Source organism: Aspergillus pseudodeflectus (assembly GCF_044049435.1).
Source record: "Aspergillus pseudodeflectus strain CBS 756.74 chromosome Unknown BJX68scaffold_3, whole genome shotgun sequence".
Taxonomy (NCBI): domain Eukaryota; kingdom Fungi; phylum Ascomycota; class Eurotiomycetes; order Eurotiales; family Aspergillaceae; genus Aspergillus; species Aspergillus pseudodeflectus.
The window spans coordinates 63,384-82,969 of NW_027263779.1; the positions used below are offsets into that span (position 1 = coordinate 63,384).

A 19,586-nucleotide genomic window follows, 5' to 3' on the forward strand; every position below is an offset into this window, starting at 1 on the left:
TAGGCACTCTTCAGACCCATCGTAGGCTGCCGTTTTTGGGCCATTTTATAGCTCAACATACCGCCACTCGCATCTCAGATTCTTCAAACCACACTGCAAAAAGTCTCTCTTCCAGATCTATTTGGCGGAAGTTGCCAGGATTCTTTGCTTTGCCACCCTCATCCTACGCAATGGCTACCACTATTTCTATCAAAGCTTGGACTGCATCAACCTCGACTCACTCCTCCGCGTGAACTTTATATGTGGAATCCACCTCGCCTTCATCTACCCATTGCAAAGCGGGTGGTTGCATGAACATCATCATAGTTTATTCAAGGAAATGTCTAGTGTACAGTATGGGATCGTCCCGTTTACTTGCTCTCTTGCTTGGCCTCGTCAGCAATCTTCTCCAGCTGGTCCTTTCGCTTCTTCAAGACTTCTTGCAGCTCGCTGGCCGCCTCCTTGAGCACACCCTCGGCCTCCTTGCCCTTCTTCTCGCCCAGAGACTGCAAAGTCTGCAACTGGCTCAGAATCTCTGAACCGCCAGGGACCATGCTCGACCACTTGTCCAGATCAATCCCCGAGCTCTGCGCGGTATCCTTGGCCTTTCCAACCTTGTCCTTGACATACTTCTCGAGTTCCTCGGTCTTTCCAGACGAAGCGCTCTCTTTTACCAAGCCCCAAAGCTCGGTGAAGTTACCCTTCTTCAGTGCATCGGCATTATTCTCAACCAGCTCCTTGACCTTGGGGTTCTTGTCGAGATACTCCTTCGACTCCTCCATTCCCTTCTTCCATGCCTCGTCGCCCAGCTTCTGCAGCTTCTCGCGCTTCTCCTGGAGGAGCTTCTTAACCTCCTCCACGGCATCAAGGCTCGGCCCCTTCTTCACAATCCCCACAACCTGCTCCCACGTCTTGTTAACCTCCTCCTTGGCCTGAGGCCCATACGCATCGCCCATCTCCTTCAACTGATCCCAGCTCCCCCCAATCTTCTCCTTGAGCTTCGGGTGGTTATTCAAAATATCGTCCGCGGCATCCGCGGAGAGATCCAACAGGCGATTCAGATGCTTCTGCAGAATCTGCAGCGCCTGAAACGCCGTATCCATATTCGCGCCGCCCTTCTTCGTCAGGCCCCTCATCTCGCCATACGCATCGCGCATAATGGCATCGAATTCCTCCCCGTGCTTCTCGCGGATCTTCTCGAGATCGTCGAATGCAGTGTCGATTGTCCCCCGGGCGCCCGGGATAAACGCCGCGTAGCTCTTGGTCGTCTCTCGGAACCACTCCAGCGCCTTGTCGGGTTCGGGGGCGTTCTTGACGATCTCTTGCTTGACGCTGTTGGCATACTTTTGCGTCTCCTTGACCGTGCGCACGGCGGTCTTGGCGCCGGAAAAGTGGTACCAGGCGTAGCCCGCGCCAAAGGCGACAGCTCCACCGGCGAGACCGCCGACGAGGGCGGGGTTTGTGCCTGGCGATGAAGAAGTAGAGGATTGGGATGTGGTGGACTGCAGGCGGGCTTTGCTGGGGCCGTAGAGTTGGCGGCGGGCGCAGCGGGCGGCGGGGCGGGAGGTTCGGCTGAACATTGTGGTGTAGAGGTGTAGAAAAAGAAGAGGTTTAGAGTAGTGAATGTAGAATTGAGGAGGAGATTGATGGATTAATTGGTAGATCAAATTCGGGGAGTGAGTTTTTCTGAGGTTTTATAGTTCTCTCGGTCGTGCGTCATTGTGACGGCGAGAGTGCGAATCTTGGCCGGTTCCTGTCCGCATGTCGTCATCACCAGCGCCAGGGTCCATCACCACCAAATCATCGACACCTTTACTCCACAACCACGTCTGCGCCCCCGAATTCGCCGCGGTAGCATATCGTCAGTAGATTCTTGTCCACGATTTCTTGTTTCCGCGCCTCGAGCTCCTCTACGTCCCAATTCGCCGAGAACACCCGCCCCGAGAGGAATGCGCGGTCGCCGCTGCTCAACCAGACCCCTGCGCCTCCGACGAGCTCGTATGTGTCGCCGATAAAGGGAGCGAGGAACGGGACACTGTGCCCCATATCTGTACCGACGACACCCGGATCGAGACTGACCGAGGTAATCGTTGGATGTTCCGATTGGAGATAAGAGGTAAATTTCGTGACGGCGAGTTTCGCAATAGAATAGGCGCCCATTCCCGGTGGTAAAGCGACCGCTCCTCCCGAAGTCATGTTGATTATCGTTGTCGGCGATGATGGGTTCGGCCCGGTCTTGCTTAGGAAAGCTTTCGTTGTGAGAAATGTTCCCTTGATGTTGACTTCCTGGTTGTTGTTAGATTTTGCGGGGTCGCAGGTGGCTTAGAGTAAACAAACCTGAGTCTGCCACCATGACGCGATGTCCGTATCTCCTGTCGATGCGAGAGGGCCAAGTACACCCGCGTTGTTGATAAGGACGTGTGGGACTCCAAATTTGGACTCGATTTCATCAAATGCTCCGGCCACGCCGACCTCGTCGAGGACATCCACAACAATAGCATTCACCTCCGTCGCTGGATTGATCTCGGTGATAATCTTCTTCGTCTCTGCCAGCGCATCCGCAGAGCGTCCGAGTATGGCGATAACTTTGGCGTTGGCCCGTGCGAAAGATGCAGCGAATGCCTGTCAGGTAACCGTTAGAGTAGGGCTTTTCAGAGATTCGAGTAACCCACCAATTGCCCAAGTCCTCGAGTCGCTCCTGTGATAACCACGACCTTGCCGGCTTGCGAGAGCTCAGGTCTCGTGGGATCGATCGCCGCGTAGAGATCGCGATGATTCTTCTTGGTGAAGGCGGCGCCTTTGACGAATAGGTCACGGTCTGGCGTGGACATTTTGATGATTTTCTGAGCGGGAGGCTATTGAGATGAATGGCACAGGTACAGCAGGGCCCAGCTCGTCTCTTATATCCCCCTCTTCTTCTGAGCAGCTGATAAATCTGGGTTCTGCTTTGTAGCTCGACAAGCTTTCGGCCCCTCGCCCGATCCCCACCGTTAATCGGTGCAGCCAATTAAGTATGAGGAAGAGCTCCTGAGCTCCAGAAAAGCAATATCTGCTCTAGCCTTTTGTAGTAATTCGGTCGCGACCTCGAGGCTCCAAGCTTCACGACCAGCTCACAGTGAGCAGATGGTGTAGCCAATGAGCCTGCTTGGAAAGGCAGGTTTTGCTGTCGGAGGACGAGCGTATTCGCACTCGGCTCAATCCACTGCTAGTTCCGCCGATGCCTGACTCAATGCTCTGCTGCATTCGGTAACAAGGTCGCAGTACTCCGTATAGTGCGACGGCCATCACACAGCCTCCCAATCCATAGCATCGACGATAAAGTCCCAGTCCATATCGGTGTTTCCAGCCTCGCCGCGACCGTTGGAAGCCGTGTCGTGCTCCGTCGCGTATGTCTCCGCAAGACGGTAGGCATCCTCCAACCCCTCGAAGATGACTGTGAGTATCTTCTCAAGATCGTAGCTTTCCAGCGGCATCACTTTCTGCGCTCTCACGCTGTAAAATCCCGCCTCCTCCCGCTCCTTCTCCTCTTGCGAGAGGTCGGCGGTCTTCCACCGATTGCGCAACTCTTTCGCGCGCTTCAGCTGCGTGAACCGCTCGCCGCTCCCCAGAACGGATCTCAACGGACTACTCTTCGCATCCAGCGCGTCGAGGACATTCGCGTGGTACCGATGTGAAGCCGAACCGGCCCACCCCGCATTCTTCGGCACGCCCGAAACCGCAATCCCAAACACACCCAGTAGATGGACAAGCGCGCGCTCGAGCAAGGCATAGTACTCGTGGAAATCCAGCTTGAACATAATCTCGGCCTGCGCAACGTCAATTCCAGTGTCGGGCGGGAGCGTCGCGAGGCGGTACCCCTCGGCCAGAAACGGGAGCTTCCATTTCAGCCGCGCCACAATCTTGATGAACCGGGAGAGTTCGGCGGTTGGGGAGAGGAGGGCTGAGGGTCTTGATGAGGATGATGATGGTGATTTGTTGTTCTCGTTTGATGCGGGCGCCCAGCGCGATTTCTGCAGACTCGTCATGTTTGCTCTGCTGTTACTGTTACTGCTCCTGCAGGCGTCACGCCGGTTTCGCGTGTGCGACGCGCCTCGCTAAGCAAACGCCACGTGCTCAGCCACTGTGGCTTCACCTGTGAGCATTGCAGGGGACGAGGTGAAGGAATAAAAATAATTTGTAGATGATCTAGTCGTGTAGTGAATAAGCTACTGAAGATATTGGGTGGAAGCAGCGATTCAATCTGGTGTTGCCGAGAGCACGAGCCGAAATATATTTTGGTTACACGAACAGTCTACCATTCCTTAAGCTATTCAACCAACCCCAAGTGTCCTACAGATATACACGGTTCACGCACGAATTCTGTTCAAAGTCGGTGGTTTCTGGCGGTCAAAGCTATAATCGAGGAGAGAGCTGAGCAAATGAGGGATACAACTATTCAATCGTTAGCGCAGTCACCACGAGTCTTCTCATCATAGGACACTTACGGTAACCATGTTTCAACCCAGCGACATAACAGCTGACGACGATCTCTCGGACAGAGCCACTAAGTTGACTGATATACCGGACGCTCGAGAGCGCATGCTCAATGATCGTCTTTGCATCCGGCCCATGCACTCGGTGCTGCATCTGCCTCTTGAACTCCAGACCCTGCACCGTGTAGATACTAGTGATTCCAGACGTCAAGGCAAAACTCAACAGCAGGAGATAACCACTCGTAGCCATGGCAATCTCCTGCGGCTCGAGGAATGCAGTCATGCTGACAAACGCTGCCGACGAGCAGGTACCGGATCCCAGTCCACCAAAGATGATGTACAGCGACTCCCATGCACCCGTGTTGCCGTTCCACCGGAGGATCTGAAGCACGTACGAGATGCATGCGATGAGTCCGGCCACGGTGAGGACAGGCTTGTAGTTTCCGGTCTTGCGGATGAACATGCCTGCGCTAAGTCCGCCGATGGTGTTTCCGAGAACCGCGGGGACGAGGTGAGCTCCGGCGACGGTGCTGGATACGCGCTGCGTCACCTGAAAGTAGAGCGGGACCGTGAACATCATACCCACCTGAGCCGCCGCCTGTAGAGCGCTGACCAGATAACTCGGCGTGACGTTCGGGCGACGAAGAATGCGGAGATCAAAGATTGGTTCCGCAGCGACGTATAGCTCAGTGTAGGCGAAGAGAGCGAAAGCCAATGTAGCGATACTTGTGAGTCCCAGTGTCGGTAGTGATGCCCATGGGAATGACTTTCCGCCTCGGTCAAGAAGAAGGATGCTTGTAGCAATGCTGACGGCGAGCAGAAACACACCGCGAAAATCGATACGGCGTATCTTGGACCCATCTGATTCCGTATCTAATGGGGTTCGAGGGGCGAGCTTGAGCTGGAGGGTGACAAGGAGGGCGGCGAGACCGAGGAGGGGAGCTTGCAGCAGAAACGCCCTGTATACGTTGGATTTGTTAGATATTCCGATAACGCGGGTTGGGAAGAATTACATACCATCGCCAGCCGATTGTATCTGTCAAGACACCACCGATAGGACCCCCAACACTACGGCCGAGGGTCATTGACACGTTGATGTACGCTCGCCATTTGGCAACCTCACGCTTCGAGACGATATCTAACCCATTAGCCGGGGAATTGTCAACTGTGTAAAGGACCTTACCAGTAATAATGATGGAGCTCATGGTCATAACTCCGGCACCTCCAATACCGCTGAGAGCGCGTCCGAGAATGACAACCGATAGATCAGTTGCCAGCCCGCTGCGATGATTGCGTTAGTCGAAGAAGTGCGAGCCTGAGCGAGCGACTCACCAAATAACACAGCCCAGCGCGAGGAAAAAGTAGGACCCCAGTAACAGAGGCTTCCGTCCGTAGATGTCGCTCAGTTTTCCGTACATTGGCTGCGCAGCGCAAACACCGATGGTGTATCCAGTCGACAGCCACGCTGCGCCCTGGAGCTTGTTGAACTCGGAGGTGATGCGAGCCGTCGCGGTCATGATGAGGGTCGAATCAGCATTGGAGATGAACTCGCCGAGAAGCAGGACGGTGATGATGCTGCCCACGCTGGTCAACACTTGAACGGCCGGCTCCGCGGGGCTCTCCGGAGCAGAAGCTTCCTCGTCGGCGATAACATGGCTTGTACTTGTCGGCTGCTTGGTCGGATCCGCGGTAATGGTCTGGTAGGTGTCCGAATCAACACCCCCGGGGTTCAGAGGCGTCGTCTCGTCGGTGTGAGCAGCCATGGTTGCAGGTTGGCAGGACAAGCTCAGAGCCCGTCAGATGAAAAAAAAAGATATAAAAGCGACGAGCAGTCGGTGGTGTCGGCGATAAGGGCATCGGTGGTGCCGGACCGACAAGTGGGAGCACGCCATTTGTGCAGGGCATGAGTCCATCGCGAAGACATCTCCAACAGCCTCAGCGCCTCCATGTTTTTGACAGCCGATGGTTCCGTACAAAGAATGCCCAATCGGCCCTAAAATGGTGTCATCTGGACTGGACCCTCTTTAATTTACGCTACTATTTAGTCGCCTTGGTGGAGTCAAGCTTCGCCGGAATTTCCCCTCACGTTCCGACTTAAACAACTCTTGTTCCTGTTCCTGGATGCATCTCACATCGAACAGGACATGATCATGAAGCTCTCGTTTGGGACCGTATTCGGTCTGCTTGCTGCAGCCAATGCAGCGAGTCTTGCGCCCGACGCTCTCCAGCAGATTCTGGGAGCCTCATCCGAGTCCGACCAGCCCAACTTTATCTTTGTCATCACCGACGACCAGGATCTCAAGCTCGACTCGATCGATTACATGCCATTGACGCTGAAACACCTCAAGCAAAAAGGGACATTTTTCCGCAACCACTTCGTCACTACGGCGCTCTGCTGTCCATCGCGCGTCAGCCTGTGGACTGGCCGCCAGGCGCACAACACAAACGTCACAGACGTCAGTCCGCCGTATGGTGAGTGCTCATTCTTTTGATTCGAAGAACTATTCTAACCTTCCCAGGCGGCTATCCCAAGTTTGTGGATCGCGGGTTCAACGACAACTTCCTGCCGGTGTGGCTGCAAAACGCGGGGTATGACACGTTCTACACGGGCAAACTCTTCAACGCACACACCGTCGACAACTACCACAGCCCACACGTCAACGGCTTCAATGGGTCGGATTTCCTCCTGGATCCATACACCTACTCGTATCTGAACTCCACCTACCAGCGAAACCAGGATGCGCCTGTCAGCTACGAGGGTCGACATACAGTCGAGGTCATCACCGAGAAGGCGCTGGGCTTCTTGGACGACGCGCTCGCTGGCGAGAGACCGTTCTTCCTCACTGTTGCACCCGTCGCGCCTCATTCCAATGTAGATCCTGGTGCAGTCGATGCCGTGGTGCCGCCAGTCATGACCGAGCCGATCCCATTGGATCGGCACAAGAACCTCTTCGACGGCGTTACAGTCCCGCGCACAGAACACTTCAACCCGGACGAACCCAGCGGGGTGAACTGGATCCGGAATCTCCCCAAGCAGGACGAGGATACTGTCGCTTACCACGACCTCTTTTACCGTAGGCGGCTGCAGGCCCTTCAAGGCGTCGATGAGCTGGTCGATTCCCTCGTCACGCGGCTCGAGGCCAGTGGGCAGGCAGACAACACGTACATCATCTATACATCCGACAACGGCTACCATATTGGGCAGCACCGCTTGCCTCCGGGGAAAACCTGTGGCTTTGAGGAGGATATTCGGGTGCCACTCATCATTCGTGGACCTGGGGTTGCGGCTGATGAGAACCAAGATACGGTTACCACGCATATCGATCTGGTACCGAGCATTTTTGAGCTGGCGGGGATTCCACTGCGCGAGGACTTTGACGGCACCCCTATTCCGGTGCGCGGCGATGCAGATGCCGTGTATCAGCGACACGAGCATGTCACAGTCGAATACTGGGGATTGGGATACCTCGAAGGGGAAAAGGGCGCTCTATGTAAGCAGATTCCCATCTCCGTTGCACGGCGAGAAAGACTGACCAGATCTTGCAGCCAACCCAAATCACACGCCGATCATTCTGAACAACACATACAAGTCGGTTCGAATCATCGGCGAGAACTACAACCTTTACTACTCCGTCTGGTGCAACAACGAGCACGAACTCTATGATCTGACCGTGGGTGTCTCCTGCTTCAAGCCGCGTGCATGAGTAGTACTAACTCCCTCTAGGCGGACCCATACCAGCTGAACAACCTCTACTCGTCACCTGAAGCAGCGCAGGACACCGAGGTTGAACTGCTCGGGTATAACCTGTCACAGGTCATCACACGCCTAGACTCCATCCTTCTTGTTCTCAAATCATGCAAAGGCTCCACATGCATCAAGCCATGGGACGTGCTGCACCCAGACGGGGAAGTCCAGAACCTGCAGGATGCGTTGGGCTCGCAATATGACGGATTCTATGCCAGCCAGGCACGGGTCTCGTACGACCGTTGCGAGCGGGGGTACATTGTAGAGTCAGAGGGCCCACAAGAGGCACTGTCATACTCGCGGTACGGGCTGAGCTGGGACGCGTGGGTCTAGAAGGAGCAAACTACTCCTGCAAAGCAAATAGAATGCCAAGTCAGTCCGCTTGAATAGTCCGCTGTAAGCGAGGCGGAAGAGAATAAAATGCCCTCCTCCGCTGACGAAGAAAGTAGAAATCCTCCACTTCCAGCGTAAAAGCCCACGATCATTGGAGAAAAGAGCTGGTGGCATAACCTCCGCACGCGAAGACGGCATTTTGCGCGTGGGTAACTTGCAGAAGCCCCACTGGTTAGTCTGAGATCGATAAGACGCTTGACGAGTCAAGATCTGGGCTCAGCGTGGCCGATGATTGCGCCATAGCGGCTTCGATTGTCGACACCACCAAAACATGGCATCAGACTGGAGTATACCGACTGCCAACGTAATTCCGGACGGCCTGAGATAAGTGAGGAGTTTTTTTTTTTTTTTTTAGCCGCAAGCGTCTCAGAATGCAGCGTATATAAGGTGCCAGTGAGAGCCGGAACTTGTACGATGTACACTATCATTTTTCAGAGCATTGGTAGCTGCTCATTCCGTTTTGTTTTTCCTGTCTTGATTGTGCTTCATCATGTCGGCCCTTGCAAAGGAGGCTGAGGTCGATGTCATTGACTCTGAGAAGAAGCTCCCCCTTGCTGACACTCTGAGTGACGATGTTGCCCCCGTTGTCCAGGATTGGAGTGAGACGGAGGAGAAGAAGCTGAAGTTCAAGTATGCCACGTCCCTTCTGTATCTCTCCAAGCCCTTTCTAACCTGTTAGACTCGACACGATCCTCATCCCCATCCTCGGTCTTGCCTTCTTCGCCCTCCAGATCGACCGCGGAAACATCAGCGCTGCCCTTACCTCAACCATCACGGAAGACCTCAACATCACAACAAACCAGATCAATGTCGGATCTCAATTACTGTCCGCCGGTATCGTCATCAGTGAAATCCCGTCAAACGTGATAATGCAGCGAGTCGGCCCTCAGAGATGGTTGTCGGTCCAGATCTTCGCATGGGGGCTGGTTGCAACGTTCCAATGCTTTGTAAATTCGTATCCTGCATACTTGGTGACGAGGTTTTTGCTGGGTCTGCTTGAGGGTGGCTTCATTCCTGGAGCCCTCTATTACCTGTCGACATGGTATAAGCGTGAGGAGACAAGTCTTCGCGTAACGCTTTTCTTCTTCGGACAAATGTTCTCGGGTGCCACATCGAGTCTCATCTCCGCTGGCCTGTTGACGCTGTCAGGGAAGCGCGGCCTTGCTGGATGGCGGTGGATATTCCTGGGTAAGACATGCCTAATCTTCATCTCGAACAGAGTGCTGACAAACGAGCAGTTGAAGGAGTAATCACTCTCTTCATTGGAATCATCTTCGTCTTTCTTGTCCCCCCAAAAGTAGGGGACGGGCGCCCGCTCCTCAGCAGGCTCAGCGGCGGCCGCTGGAGCTACTTCACCCCACGCGAATCCCACATCGCAACACAGCGTGTCCTCCTCGACGACCCCCGCAAAGCAGCCGGCCATCTCAAGATCACAGGCCGGGATATCCTCAAGACCGTCCGCCAGCCCCGAATTATCCAACACTTCTTCATTACCCTCGTCGCCATGTCCGGCTTTCAGGGACTGACACAGTATACGCCCAGCATGATCAAGTCCTTCGGCTTTGGTGCAGTGCGTGCGAATGCGTTGGCATCCGTGCCTGTGTACTGCGGCATGATATGGATCTTGATTCTGTCGTATCTTGCCGATAAGGTCGGGCATCGTGGCCCCTTTGTGCTCGTTGCGATTACCTGGAACGTCATTTCGTACGCCTGCCTTCGCATCACGCCAGTCACTTCGGGGCACTGGCATCGGTACGGGGTTCTTGCGGTAGCCAACGTCGCCTACGCGAGTATGCAGTAAGTACCACTCCATCTTCGGTCCTGAAAGAAAGTCAGCTTGTTAACACTCTAGAAAGCATCCTGAACATCGGATGGCTCTCAGTCTACTGTCGATCCCCCCAAGAACGAAGTGTCGCCATGGCGTATGTCCTCCCCTCCCCTGGCCCTGCCAAACAAAAACAGCCAATTAACACTCCCTTCCAGACTGGTCGTCATGGCCGCCAACTGCGCCGGAATTTCCGGTTCCCAGATCTTCCGCACAAACGACCGACCCTTGTACCACCGCGGCCTGACCGCCATCTGTATCCTCGCCGGGGCATCGTGGCTGCTGGCATTCGCACTGAACGTGCAAAACTTCTTCCTACACCGTCACCGCAAGTCAGAAAAGGAAGAGCCCGTCGCAGGGGACGTTTGATCCACATGAGCTTGTTTGATTTGCTTGTATATACACGATAGATGTCTGGTATAATGTGGATATGTGACGCTGCGCGGCCAGCCGAAACGAATGTCGTATCTCATTTAAGTACATAATCTGATCATGACGATGACTCGAAAAGAGTATGGTAATTGTGACCACATATGGTCGTAAGAAGGTCCGCCCGACCAATCCATCACAGCTCATCCTTGGGAACGCCCTCAATTCCAATCAACTCTGTCTCGAAGATGAGCGTCGAGCCGCCGGGGATCGGTCCAACGCCACGGTCGCCGTATCCGTACTCGGGAGGGATGGTAAGGGTGCGCTTCTCGCCTACGCACATGTCGAGCAGGCCCTGGTCCCAACTGTTCATATCAATTAGCCTTGCTGTCTCCCGTGCCCCGCGTATCCTCGACCACGGAACAATCCACAAGGAGCTTGCTTACCCCTTGATAACCCGACCGGCGCCGAGAGGGAATGTGAAGGGCTTCCCGCGGTTGTAGCTGGCGTCGAATTCTGAGCCGTCGGAGGCCAGAGTGCCACGGTAGTGCATGTGGACGGTGTCGCCCTTGGCCGTCTTGCGGGTGCACTCGACAGCGTGGGTGGTTTCGATGCCGAGCTCGGCGGCTTGGGTGAAGCCAGTCAGGGCAAGGGTGAGGAGAGCGGCAAAGGTAGGAAGGCGCATCGTGATGGGTTTAAATGGCGGTGATTCAGAGGAATATGAGGGTTCAATGGATGGTTGTTTGGAGATGGAGATGGAGCTGGTGCTGGTGTTGCGGAGTCGGTCAGTTGCCGCCCGCAGTTGGGGAAACGTGGTGTCTACGGGATGACTAAGCTATGCGTGCATAAGCCGAACGATGTATTTCTATCGAACAAATTCTCTATTACAAAAAGCAAAAACGCCAAAAAATCAACAACGCCAAAGGATTAAGAAATATTAGAGATATTAGTATGTGAGGAAAATGTTGTGAAGGAGATGTTGAAGTGTAGGGATCAAGCTTTCTGAGCCTTCTTCGTCCTGGGGACGCGGAACAGCTTGTAGAAGACAATCGCTCCAACAGTATTGACAACAATGTACACCCACAAGAGCCCAAAGTCTCGCCAGCGGTTGTCGAAGTTGATGCTGAAGCCACTCAAGTAGTCGTTGGTGTACTCCAAGGCGCAGTAGTTGCACTGCTCGCTGCCCTGAGCGTTGGGGTTGAGCAGATAGCCGCCGTTCGCTGCCTGGTAGTCTTGCATGTAGTCGCCGCAAGCCATACCATCTGGGGCCGAGAAGGTAAGGAGCTCATTGTCCGCACAATGCATGGGAGCATCACCGAGTCCTGCAGAAACTAAAGACGAGACCAGGTACGTCAAAGGGTTGACCCGGTACATGAAGATCCAGAATCCAGGGAGAGCATCGGGCCCGGCCAGAATACCGCAGAAGGAGTACATCATGATGAACATGACATTGCACAGAGCAGATGCTCCATCCGCGGTCTCGATTCCGGCGATCAGCATGTGCGCGAATGAGCTGGCAAAAAGGAAGGATGCCCAGATGACAAGCAGCGTCAAGGTACTGCGCGAGTGCACCGTATCTGTGTACTCAGCGTTGCGATACAGGCCAACAGGATAGAACCAGACAAGGTAACAGAGGACTGCCATGATCTGACGAGATACGATTAGCCGATGGGTTGATCATTAGGTTGAGGAGACTTACCGTGTTCCAGAAAAACTCAACAGCGATATTGCTGACGACAAAAGCTTGCCACGCATAGGTCTTGGACTGCCGCTCCCGAGACTCGTACAGTGTTCGTTGAGTAACAAACGACGGGATAATCTGGATGATGAGCTGCATAATGACGAAGAGGAAGACAAAGACACCAAACATTTGGTTCTGCAGTCCCTGTTGAGTATTGCCCATCTTGAAAAAGGAGAATCCGATGAAAATTGCCTAGTATGGTCAGATAGGGTACCTTGAATGAATGCGGGGAACTTACGCAGCCGATTGTCAGTATAGCCTTGGAATACACATAAGACGGTGAGCGCCAGTACTGCTGGAACACGCGACGTCCAACCTGCAGGAGCTGTTCAGACATGGGTGCCGCAAACTCGGCGTAACTGGACTTGTCGTTTGGGTCAGATACTGCGGAGGGCTGGTTGGCAAGTGCTCTTAGTTCACTGAGATGACTTCGGACTTGTGCGTATTCGGGACTCTGCCTCCACACGGCAGGCCAGTCAATCTGGGTCTGTGCTCCGGGCGCTGCACCAATAACCTCCAGCATGTGTTCTGCAGGATTGGCAGCTTCCGGGCACGGGGCCCCGCCGTTGCGAACGAAGTAATCCATGAGGGTTTTCGCTCCGGTACCGACTTCACCGAAGTAGACGGTCCTTCCTCCCTTCGCAAGCAAGAGAAGTCGGTCAAAACGCTGGAACAACATGGCAGATGGCTGGTGAATGGTGCATAGAATGGCTTGTCCATTCTTGGTTAGAGTCTCCATGAGGTTGCAGATGGACCACGAGGTTTGACTATCCAATCCAGAAGTAGGCTCATCGAGGAAGAGCAAGAGCTTGGGACGAGCAGCTAGTTCAACTCCAATGGTAAGTCGCTTGCGTTGTTCCACGTTAAGACCCTCGCCAGGCACTCCCACAATGGCGTCGGCGTACTCGCGCATGTTCAGAAGATCAATGACAGTGTCCACGTACGCGAGCTTCTCAGCCCGAGTATACTGGGGTGGTTGTCTGAGCAGAGCGCTGAACTCCAAGGCCTCCCGAACGGTCGAGGTATGCAGATGAAGGTCCTGCTGTTGAACATAGCCAGTCTTGCGCTGGAAGGAATCATCACGAGGTCGGCCATCAACAAGCATGCTTCCAGTAATGACTCCCATGGTCGTACGACTGGCAAGGACGTCGAGCAAAGTAGTCTTTCCTGCGCCAGAGACTCCCTGTAAATGCTTGTTAGTACAAGTTCAGATCCAGCCTGTTGCTTGGAACATACCATAAGAGCCGTCAAAGTGCCTGGTCGGATCCAGCCATCAACATGATCAAGAATACGTCGGTCCTCCTTTTTAATCTTGATATCGTAGGTCACATCTTCCCAGTGGAAGATGGAGCTTTGCTTCTCGACGCCAGCGATGTCAGTAGAACCTTCATTGCCAACATTCACGCTGCGAGCGACGGGGTTGGAGATTTGCTCCTCGTCACCATTCTGTCGCTTCGCGCGGGCCTGCTGCGCTTTTCCGCGACGGAAGACAAGCACTTCACCCTTTGAGCGCTGCGCAGAAACAATTTCAGAAGTGACCAAATGGCAGATGCAAAGGAAAATTGCGAGTGCGACGATGATGCCAAAGTTCCGCCAGCGATTTCTGCTCAAGTAGCCATATGCGGAGCGCACAAATTCAGTGCCTTGGACCACAGTGGAACCTGGGACAGATCCAACCGTCGAGCACACCTTTTCTGAAAGAGAAACATTTTCATAGCCTGGCCCGGACGGTACAAAAGACACACAGGGAAATTCACGTCCATGGAACTCGTTCACCATGACTGCTTCAAACCCATAAGACACAGGATTCAACCACCGAATCCAAGCGGCCCATCCACGCATATAACTGACCGGGATTGCAAACCCGGTGTAGAGCACAAGTCCGAGGAGAATAATAGCTGAGGGGGCGAGGGCTTGCTCGATTGATTTGGTGATTGAGGCAAAGAAGCGGAAGAACATGGACATTCCCATCATCATTGAAAACGAGATCAGGAACATGAAGAAGAATGCACCTGGTTCGCGTCGAAGATTTCCCATGAAGTAGAGGGTAAGGTTGGTGAGAAGAGAGTTCATGATCTTGTAAGGCATATCCATGATCATTGACGAAATCGCTTCTGCACTCGGGTGATACAAGGCATATCGATTGTGCTTCTCGATTATTGTTCGCTTCTCGTACAGCGTCAGGATTTCAAGCATACTGGAGAAGGCGTTGAGCAGGACCATCATGAACAAAAGCGCTCCTCTGTAGAAGAACGAGCCGGTGTCGTTGGGAAGATTGTAGAAAACACTCGAAATAACCAGGGCCTCGAAGAAATTCATAATCAGCATGGCAAGAGTGATACTGGGATCGTTCTTGAGTCGTCTCCAGTCCCTCCAGAGGCAGGCCCGGATCTGACCCCAGTAGGACAAGGTGTATGGCGAGTTTGAACGCTGCTTTGTCGACTTCTCGGCTTGTCGAGAGGAGGCGAAAGTGGCCAAGTCAGCGGCATCGAATGGATGCTCCTCGACGTATTGATTGATCTGGTTGAGAAGAGTCTGGCGCTCGGGGCTTTCCTTCCAGCGCTGCGCAAATTCTTCGGATGTCCTAGGTACGAGGTTCTCGTAGCCGGGTGCGATCACACGTTCAGCGGGGCTGGACATTGAAGTCAGGAAGTCGGGGGCTGTTTGAGCCTCCGGGCAAATGAAACCCATTCGGATGAAATAGTCTCTGGCCTCACTGGCAGGTCCGAAATAGATCTGCTTTCCTTCATAAAGCACGGTGACTTTGTCAAACAACTAGAGAGAATGTCAGCGCAGCTAGATCCGCTTCATTCTCTGCTCCACTTACCTCATAGGCCGCTTGAGGCGCTTGATAGATGGCTACACATGAGGTCACCCCGAAAACATCTCCCTGGGTACGTAATGTGCGACAGAACCTGCAAATGTCAGTCGATCGAATAATAGCACGGCGGATCTGATCACTCACTCCACGGCATTTGCACTGTCCAAGCCTCTGGTACTGTTATCCCAGCACTGCAGCGGAGCATAGCTCAAGGCCGCCTCTGCAATTGTGACTCGTTTTCTTTCACCACCGCTGACACCACGGACAAAGTCATTTCCGACACGGGTGTTAATAGTATGGCTGATACCGAAGGTGGACATGATTACATCGCGAAGGTGAGTGGCATATTCCTCGCGGCTCATGCCACCAGGGATCACGCGAGGGGTCCTGGTGAGAGCGGCAAAGTAGAGGGTGTCCCCAACGGCGAGCTGGGGATAGTGTGCGTCGACTTCGGCAGTATAGATGGCCTCGCCGCGGAAGCTCGTCGACATTTGTTTCGGGGTGACTCCTTGGTAGTTGATGTACGAGGCTGGGTCAACCTCGAAGCCGTACGTTTCCTGAGCGATTGTTTTGAGGAGAGTTGTGCAGCCGGAGCCCGGGGGTCCCAGGACGCACAGCTGCTCTCCGGGAAGGAGCAACCCATCCACATCCCTAAGAATCTCAATCTTTTGTTTCTGCCCACGAAGCATTTGCATGGCGAGAGTCGGGAGTTTGAGCAGCGCGTTTCCCACACTCATCTGGTAGTCCACTGGGCTTCCATAGCCGACAACATTGACGTCTTTGAATGCGAAACCCGAAACTCGTGGAGGAACGCCATCGTCGGAACTGTATCGAATATTGTAAAAGGCTTTGGCCCATGCGCGAGCATTGAACCGAGGGCTCTGGGGGTCCAGAAGACCATCCTTTCCGGCTTCGAAGGGCAGTTGGTGATGTGATTGTCTTGATCGAGCGCTGATGGTGCGGGCGAGCTGGGCGACTCTGTGGTCGCGCCCAACGTTGTCGTCTTCAACGGACCGTTTGCCCTCGGAATCCCATACCTGGCTGTTGGTGGGGGTTTGACTCCCCAGACTAATCTCGTCACGGGTGGTTTGCTCCATGTTCACCTGTAGATGAGATGCGGTAGTGCAACAGCGAGGAGCGATGATGCAAGTCGACAAGGCACAGAGCGCGCAGAGTCCTTATATTAATCCATCGCCCGTCAGGTTCGGAAAGGGAGGCAGCGAACATCCGCGCAGGATTTCAGCTCCGTTTGCTTGGGGCTCGTGTTTTTGCGCGTTGGTCATTCGGCCGCCGCGGGGCCCGCCGAGCCAAGGGCAGACTGCGTGGATAACGGTGACTCCGCCCAGGCTGCCAAGCCCCGTCAGCAAGGGCTGATTGGCTGTTGCTCGGACGCCTGATGCTGACGGCCACTGCCCGCGGAGTCCGAGCCCCGGACACTCGGTCTGATAAGAGTCCGACTCTCCTTCCTTGCCGTCATCGTTTGCAGCCCTCAGCTCACCAACACTGTAACTATCGAGATGAAGCCTTATGGTGTGAACTCATTTCGCGTGAAGCTATCGGTAACGACTCCCATTGAGCCCTCTTTCTTCTTCCAACTAACATTCTACAGTGCTCGAGATGCCGCGAAAGAAAGGTATGCCGCACTGCAAGATCGTCAAGAGTACGCTGACATCGTCGAGTTGAAATGCGACCGGGGAGAGCCCGACTGTGACCGATGCCAGGCCACCAACGTTCAGTGTCGGTATCCCGAAAGAAGAAAGGCTCGTGGAGCACGGTAGGCAATTGCAAACAAGCTCGAGCAAATCCGATCCTAACCACTGGCAATTATGTAGACAAAAGACCGAGATGGATCGCCTCGGCCATCGGCTTGAGGCTCTAGAGGAGCGTATCCGGAATAGTCAGAGTCAGAGTCTAACGCCACCTGCGCTTGACACTGTTTCGAAACAGGGCAGCCCCCGCACAGAACCACCCCGTGTGAGCTCCGAGCCCGAAAACACAACCAGCAGTGCGAATGTCCGATTCTCTTTCCCCGCAGTGCAACTTTATTGACCCTAGCAGCATGGATCTACCGTCTTGTCAGCGGGGCAAAGGACAACATTGAGGACCTCACAAACAAGGGTCAGCTGATTTCTGACCCCCCATCGCCGTGGGCGCAGTCCACCGTCAGTAATGCCATCAACCGACTCGACACGGCCTTGGTCCGCCTAGCTGCCCCGAGTGCACGGCCAGAGTCAAGTTCAATGGACGCTGCAAAGGTTAACCTGTCGGCAAGCGAGATATCGCGGTATCTGGATAGTAAGTTCGTCGTGTCTTCAAGAGCCGTCAAGCTAACCGGAAACAAAGCTTTCATCGACAGCATTGCGTGCTACTTGACCATCTGCGATTCATTCAGGACCGTGGTGGATTGGGAATTCTTGAGAGCGATGCCCCATATCATCCATTCGCGCTATGCCCAAGTCGACCCTGCGATGCGGATCGTCTACTACAACGCCATCCAGTTAGCACAGAGTATGGGGACAGAGTCGGAGGTAAGGCTAGCTACGAGGACCTACTACAAATGTCTCCAGCTCGTTCCTGCATGGCTAGAATCCGCCAAGGGATCTCCCCTGGACCTTTTTGCGGCAAACTTGACTGTAAGTTGGCGTGCGTCCGGAGCATAGTGTGTGTCGCGATTGAATTTATGGAATGACTTTATGCAGGCATGGGCTGCGGTGAATAGCTTCGACTATCACCTAGCATGGCAATTCCACCGCGAGGCCTGTCGGTTCGGGGACATGCTCGGAGTCCACGATGTTGACTCGCCGGGGTCTGGTTCGCGGGAGGAGAATGAGAAGGAGAACCTCCGCCAGCTACACTGGACTTTGGTGGAGACCGACTTCCTTTTCAGGCTCTGGTACGAAAAGCCCAGTGCTTTGAAATGCCCGCCCATGCAAGTCAGATTTCCTTCGCAGATCTCCCCACCGGCAGAGCAGCCGAAACGGGCCCGTTGTATCATCATGATTGTCTGGGCACGCGCAATGTTCATCTTGTCCGAGTTCTTCGATACCACCAAGGGGTTGGCCAGCGAGATGACAGACGAGGTTGAGAACAAGATTGATCTTTTCTGTAAGCAAATCGAAGAGTTGCTCGACGAGTGGGAATTGCTGTCCATGGCGAGATCACCCAAAACGGGACCCATGGAGTCGTGGATCTTCGCCGATTCAGTCATCGCCTTTTATAGCTTCATCATCTTCATGCGCCGCAGAGCGTGCTCCAATGACCAGATCGCACACCCACAGGCGATCAAGGCTGCGAGGACTGTGATCCAAGTCATTCTCGAGTGGTCAGACAAGCCTCTCACGGGTGCTCACGAGGGGCTTCAGGGATTCCACACGCAGTAAGTCTTCTGATCTGTTCTTGTGCAGCTTCAAGTTAACGGTACCCGAAGCCTTGTCACTTTCTATCCATTCTGCGCCTTCTTCACCTTGTACTACCATATCTTGTCTGCCACCGATCCGAGCGAGTACGAGGAGGACATCGCTTCCCTTGAGGCGGCCGTAAGCGAGATGAAGAAGAGGGCCTCTATTCGGCCAGACTTTGTACCGCTTGTAGATGCGATGGGTGCACTGAATGACATTTCGCGGGCAGTGCACAGTACGCGAGACCCTCTGCTGGGCGTCAACCTCACAATCTCCCATTCGACGGGCCAGTACGAGAGACCGAATCTCCCCGAGCAGGGTCTCCAGCCAGCGACCAACGAAGTCGATTTCTCGGCTGCGCACTCTTTTGCCCCTTTTGGGCCGCTCCAGAACCTTTCGTCAGACTTTCCTCTCCAAGCAGACAACACGCTCGATGATCCTTTCGGGATCCCCTTTCAGCTCCAGAACCAGATTGCGCTTAATGTGGGTCCTGCGCCTGGAATCGATCTCAACTCCACAAATATCGATGGCACTCAAACCATCTCACAGCCGGTAGATGTTGTGCGCGCGTTTGAAAACGAGCTGATCTGGCGCAACTGGCACGAGAGTTGGTGGAATTCCCAAGGCACAAGCGTCGCGGCAGGCTGATCTCACGTCACGTGGCTGGCTATGAACTTATGACTTTATGCAACGAATTATGTAATGATTTTTCTTTAGCGAGCAAAGCACAAAAATGTTCCGCATCTTCAGCATTTCGCAGTTGACCCTCGTAGACTCGCCAGCGCAACTCTCGACATCATGGCTTCGCCAACTTGGAACCCGTTCTCGGCTCTGCTAGTGACC

The 19,586-nt window shown here is 54.1% G+C and overlaps 9 protein-coding genes across 9 annotated transcripts; 3 read left to right on the top strand and 6 right to left on the bottom strand.

Annotated features, from left to right (window-relative positions):
- Positions 1 to 97: 97 nt before the first annotated feature.
- BJX68DRAFT_113792 (uncharacterized protein) lies at positions 98 to 1,675 on the bottom strand. The gene has a single exon (XM_071035954.1). It carries the CDS (start codon positions 1,557 to 1,559, stop codon positions 351 to 353), a length of 1,209 nt encoding a protein of 402 aa, XP_070904101.1. The 5' UTR covers positions 1,560 to 1,675; the 3' UTR covers positions 98 to 350.
- Positions 1,676 to 3,036, bottom strand: BJX68DRAFT_113791 (SDR family NAD(P)-dependent oxidoreductase). The gene is made up of 3 exons (XM_071035953.1): positions 2,652 to 3,036; positions 2,317 to 2,601; positions 1,676 to 2,265 (listed from the first exon to the last, which is right to left on the bottom strand). The coding sequence occupies exons 1-3, from the start codon at positions 2,808 to 2,810 to the stop codon at positions 1,792 to 1,794; spliced, it is 918 nt and encodes a 305-aa protein (XP_070904102.1). The 5' UTR covers positions 2,811 to 3,036; the 3' UTR covers positions 1,676 to 1,791.
- Positions 3,037 to 3,263: 227 nt separating this feature from the next.
- BJX68DRAFT_261616 (uncharacterized protein) lies at positions 3,264 to 4,004 on the bottom strand (the record flags this gene model as incomplete). Its single annotated transcript, XM_071044190.1, has 1 exon — positions 3,264 to 4,004. One exon carries the CDS (start codon positions 4,002 to 4,004, stop codon positions 3,264 to 3,266), a length of 741 nt encoding a protein of 246 aa, XP_070904103.1.
- Positions 4,005 to 4,227: 223 nt separating this feature from the next.
- On the bottom strand, positions 4,228 to 6,345 carry BJX68DRAFT_276584 (major facilitator superfamily domain-containing protein). Its single transcript, XM_071048136.1, has 5 exons — positions 5,784 to 6,345; positions 5,635 to 5,732; positions 5,469 to 5,589; positions 4,464 to 5,410; positions 4,228 to 4,410 (listed from the first exon to the last, which is right to left on the bottom strand). Exons 1-5 carry the CDS (start codon positions 6,212 to 6,214, stop codon positions 4,343 to 4,345), a joined length of 1,665 nt encoding a protein of 554 aa, XP_070904104.1. The 5' UTR covers positions 6,215 to 6,345; the 3' UTR covers positions 4,228 to 4,342.
- Positions 6,346 to 6,379: 34 nt separating this feature from the next.
- Positions 6,380 to 8,701, top strand: BJX68DRAFT_113804 (sulfatase family protein). Its single transcript, XM_071035955.1, has 5 exons — positions 6,380 to 6,923; positions 6,971 to 7,942; positions 7,998 to 8,122; positions 8,176 to 8,568; positions 8,646 to 8,701. The coding sequence occupies exons 1-4, from the start codon at positions 6,596 to 6,598 to the stop codon at positions 8,527 to 8,529; spliced, it is 1,779 nt and encodes a 592-aa protein (XP_070904105.1). The 5' UTR covers positions 6,380 to 6,595; the 3' UTR covers positions 8,530 to 8,568; positions 8,646 to 8,701.
- A 378-nt stretch (positions 8,702 to 9,079) lies between these two features.
- Positions 9,080 to 11,356, top strand: BJX68DRAFT_276589 (major facilitator superfamily domain-containing protein; the record flags this gene model as incomplete). Its single annotated transcript, XM_071048137.1, has 5 exons — positions 9,080 to 9,219; positions 9,269 to 9,777; positions 9,828 to 10,386; positions 10,446 to 10,511; positions 10,573 to 11,356. The coding sequence occupies 5 exons, from the start codon at positions 9,080 to 9,082 to the stop codon at positions 10,781 to 10,783; spliced, it is 1,485 nt and encodes a 494-aa protein (XP_070904106.1). The 3' UTR covers positions 10,784 to 11,356.
- Positions 10,645 to 11,554, bottom strand: fkbp3 (peptidylprolyl isomerase family protein FPR2). Its single transcript, XM_071038437.1, has 2 exons — positions 11,230 to 11,554; positions 10,645 to 11,148 (listed from the first exon to the last, which is right to left on the bottom strand). The coding sequence occupies exons 1-2, from the start codon at positions 11,466 to 11,468 to the stop codon at positions 10,980 to 10,982; spliced, it is 408 nt and encodes a 135-aa protein (XP_070904107.1). The 5' UTR covers positions 11,469 to 11,554; the 3' UTR covers positions 10,645 to 10,979.
- Positions 11,555 to 11,750: 196 nt separating this feature from the next.
- On the bottom strand, positions 11,751 to 16,652 carry BJX68DRAFT_113868 (putative ABC multidrug transporter). Its single transcript, XM_071035957.1, has 6 exons — positions 15,490 to 16,652; positions 15,352 to 15,439; positions 13,761 to 15,299; positions 12,763 to 13,707; positions 12,483 to 12,716; positions 11,751 to 12,430 (listed from the first exon to the last, which is right to left on the bottom strand). Exons 1-6 carry the CDS (start codon positions 16,440 to 16,442, stop codon positions 11,777 to 11,779), a joined length of 4,413 nt encoding a protein of 1,470 aa, XP_070904108.1. The 5' UTR covers positions 16,443 to 16,652; the 3' UTR covers positions 11,751 to 11,776.
- A 210-nt stretch (positions 16,653 to 16,862) lies between these two features.
- BJX68DRAFT_252221 (uncharacterized protein) lies at positions 16,863 to 19,391 on the top strand (the record flags this gene model as incomplete). The annotated part of the gene is made up of 8 exons (XM_071042511.1): positions 16,863 to 16,904; positions 16,955 to 16,978; positions 17,025 to 17,119; positions 17,178 to 17,350; positions 17,404 to 17,640; positions 17,689 to 17,978; positions 18,045 to 18,721; positions 18,773 to 19,391. The coding sequence occupies 8 exons, from the start codon at positions 16,863 to 16,865 to the stop codon at positions 19,389 to 19,391; spliced, it is 2,157 nt and encodes a 718-aa protein (XP_070904109.1).
- Positions 19,392 to 19,586: the final 195 nt, after the last annotated feature.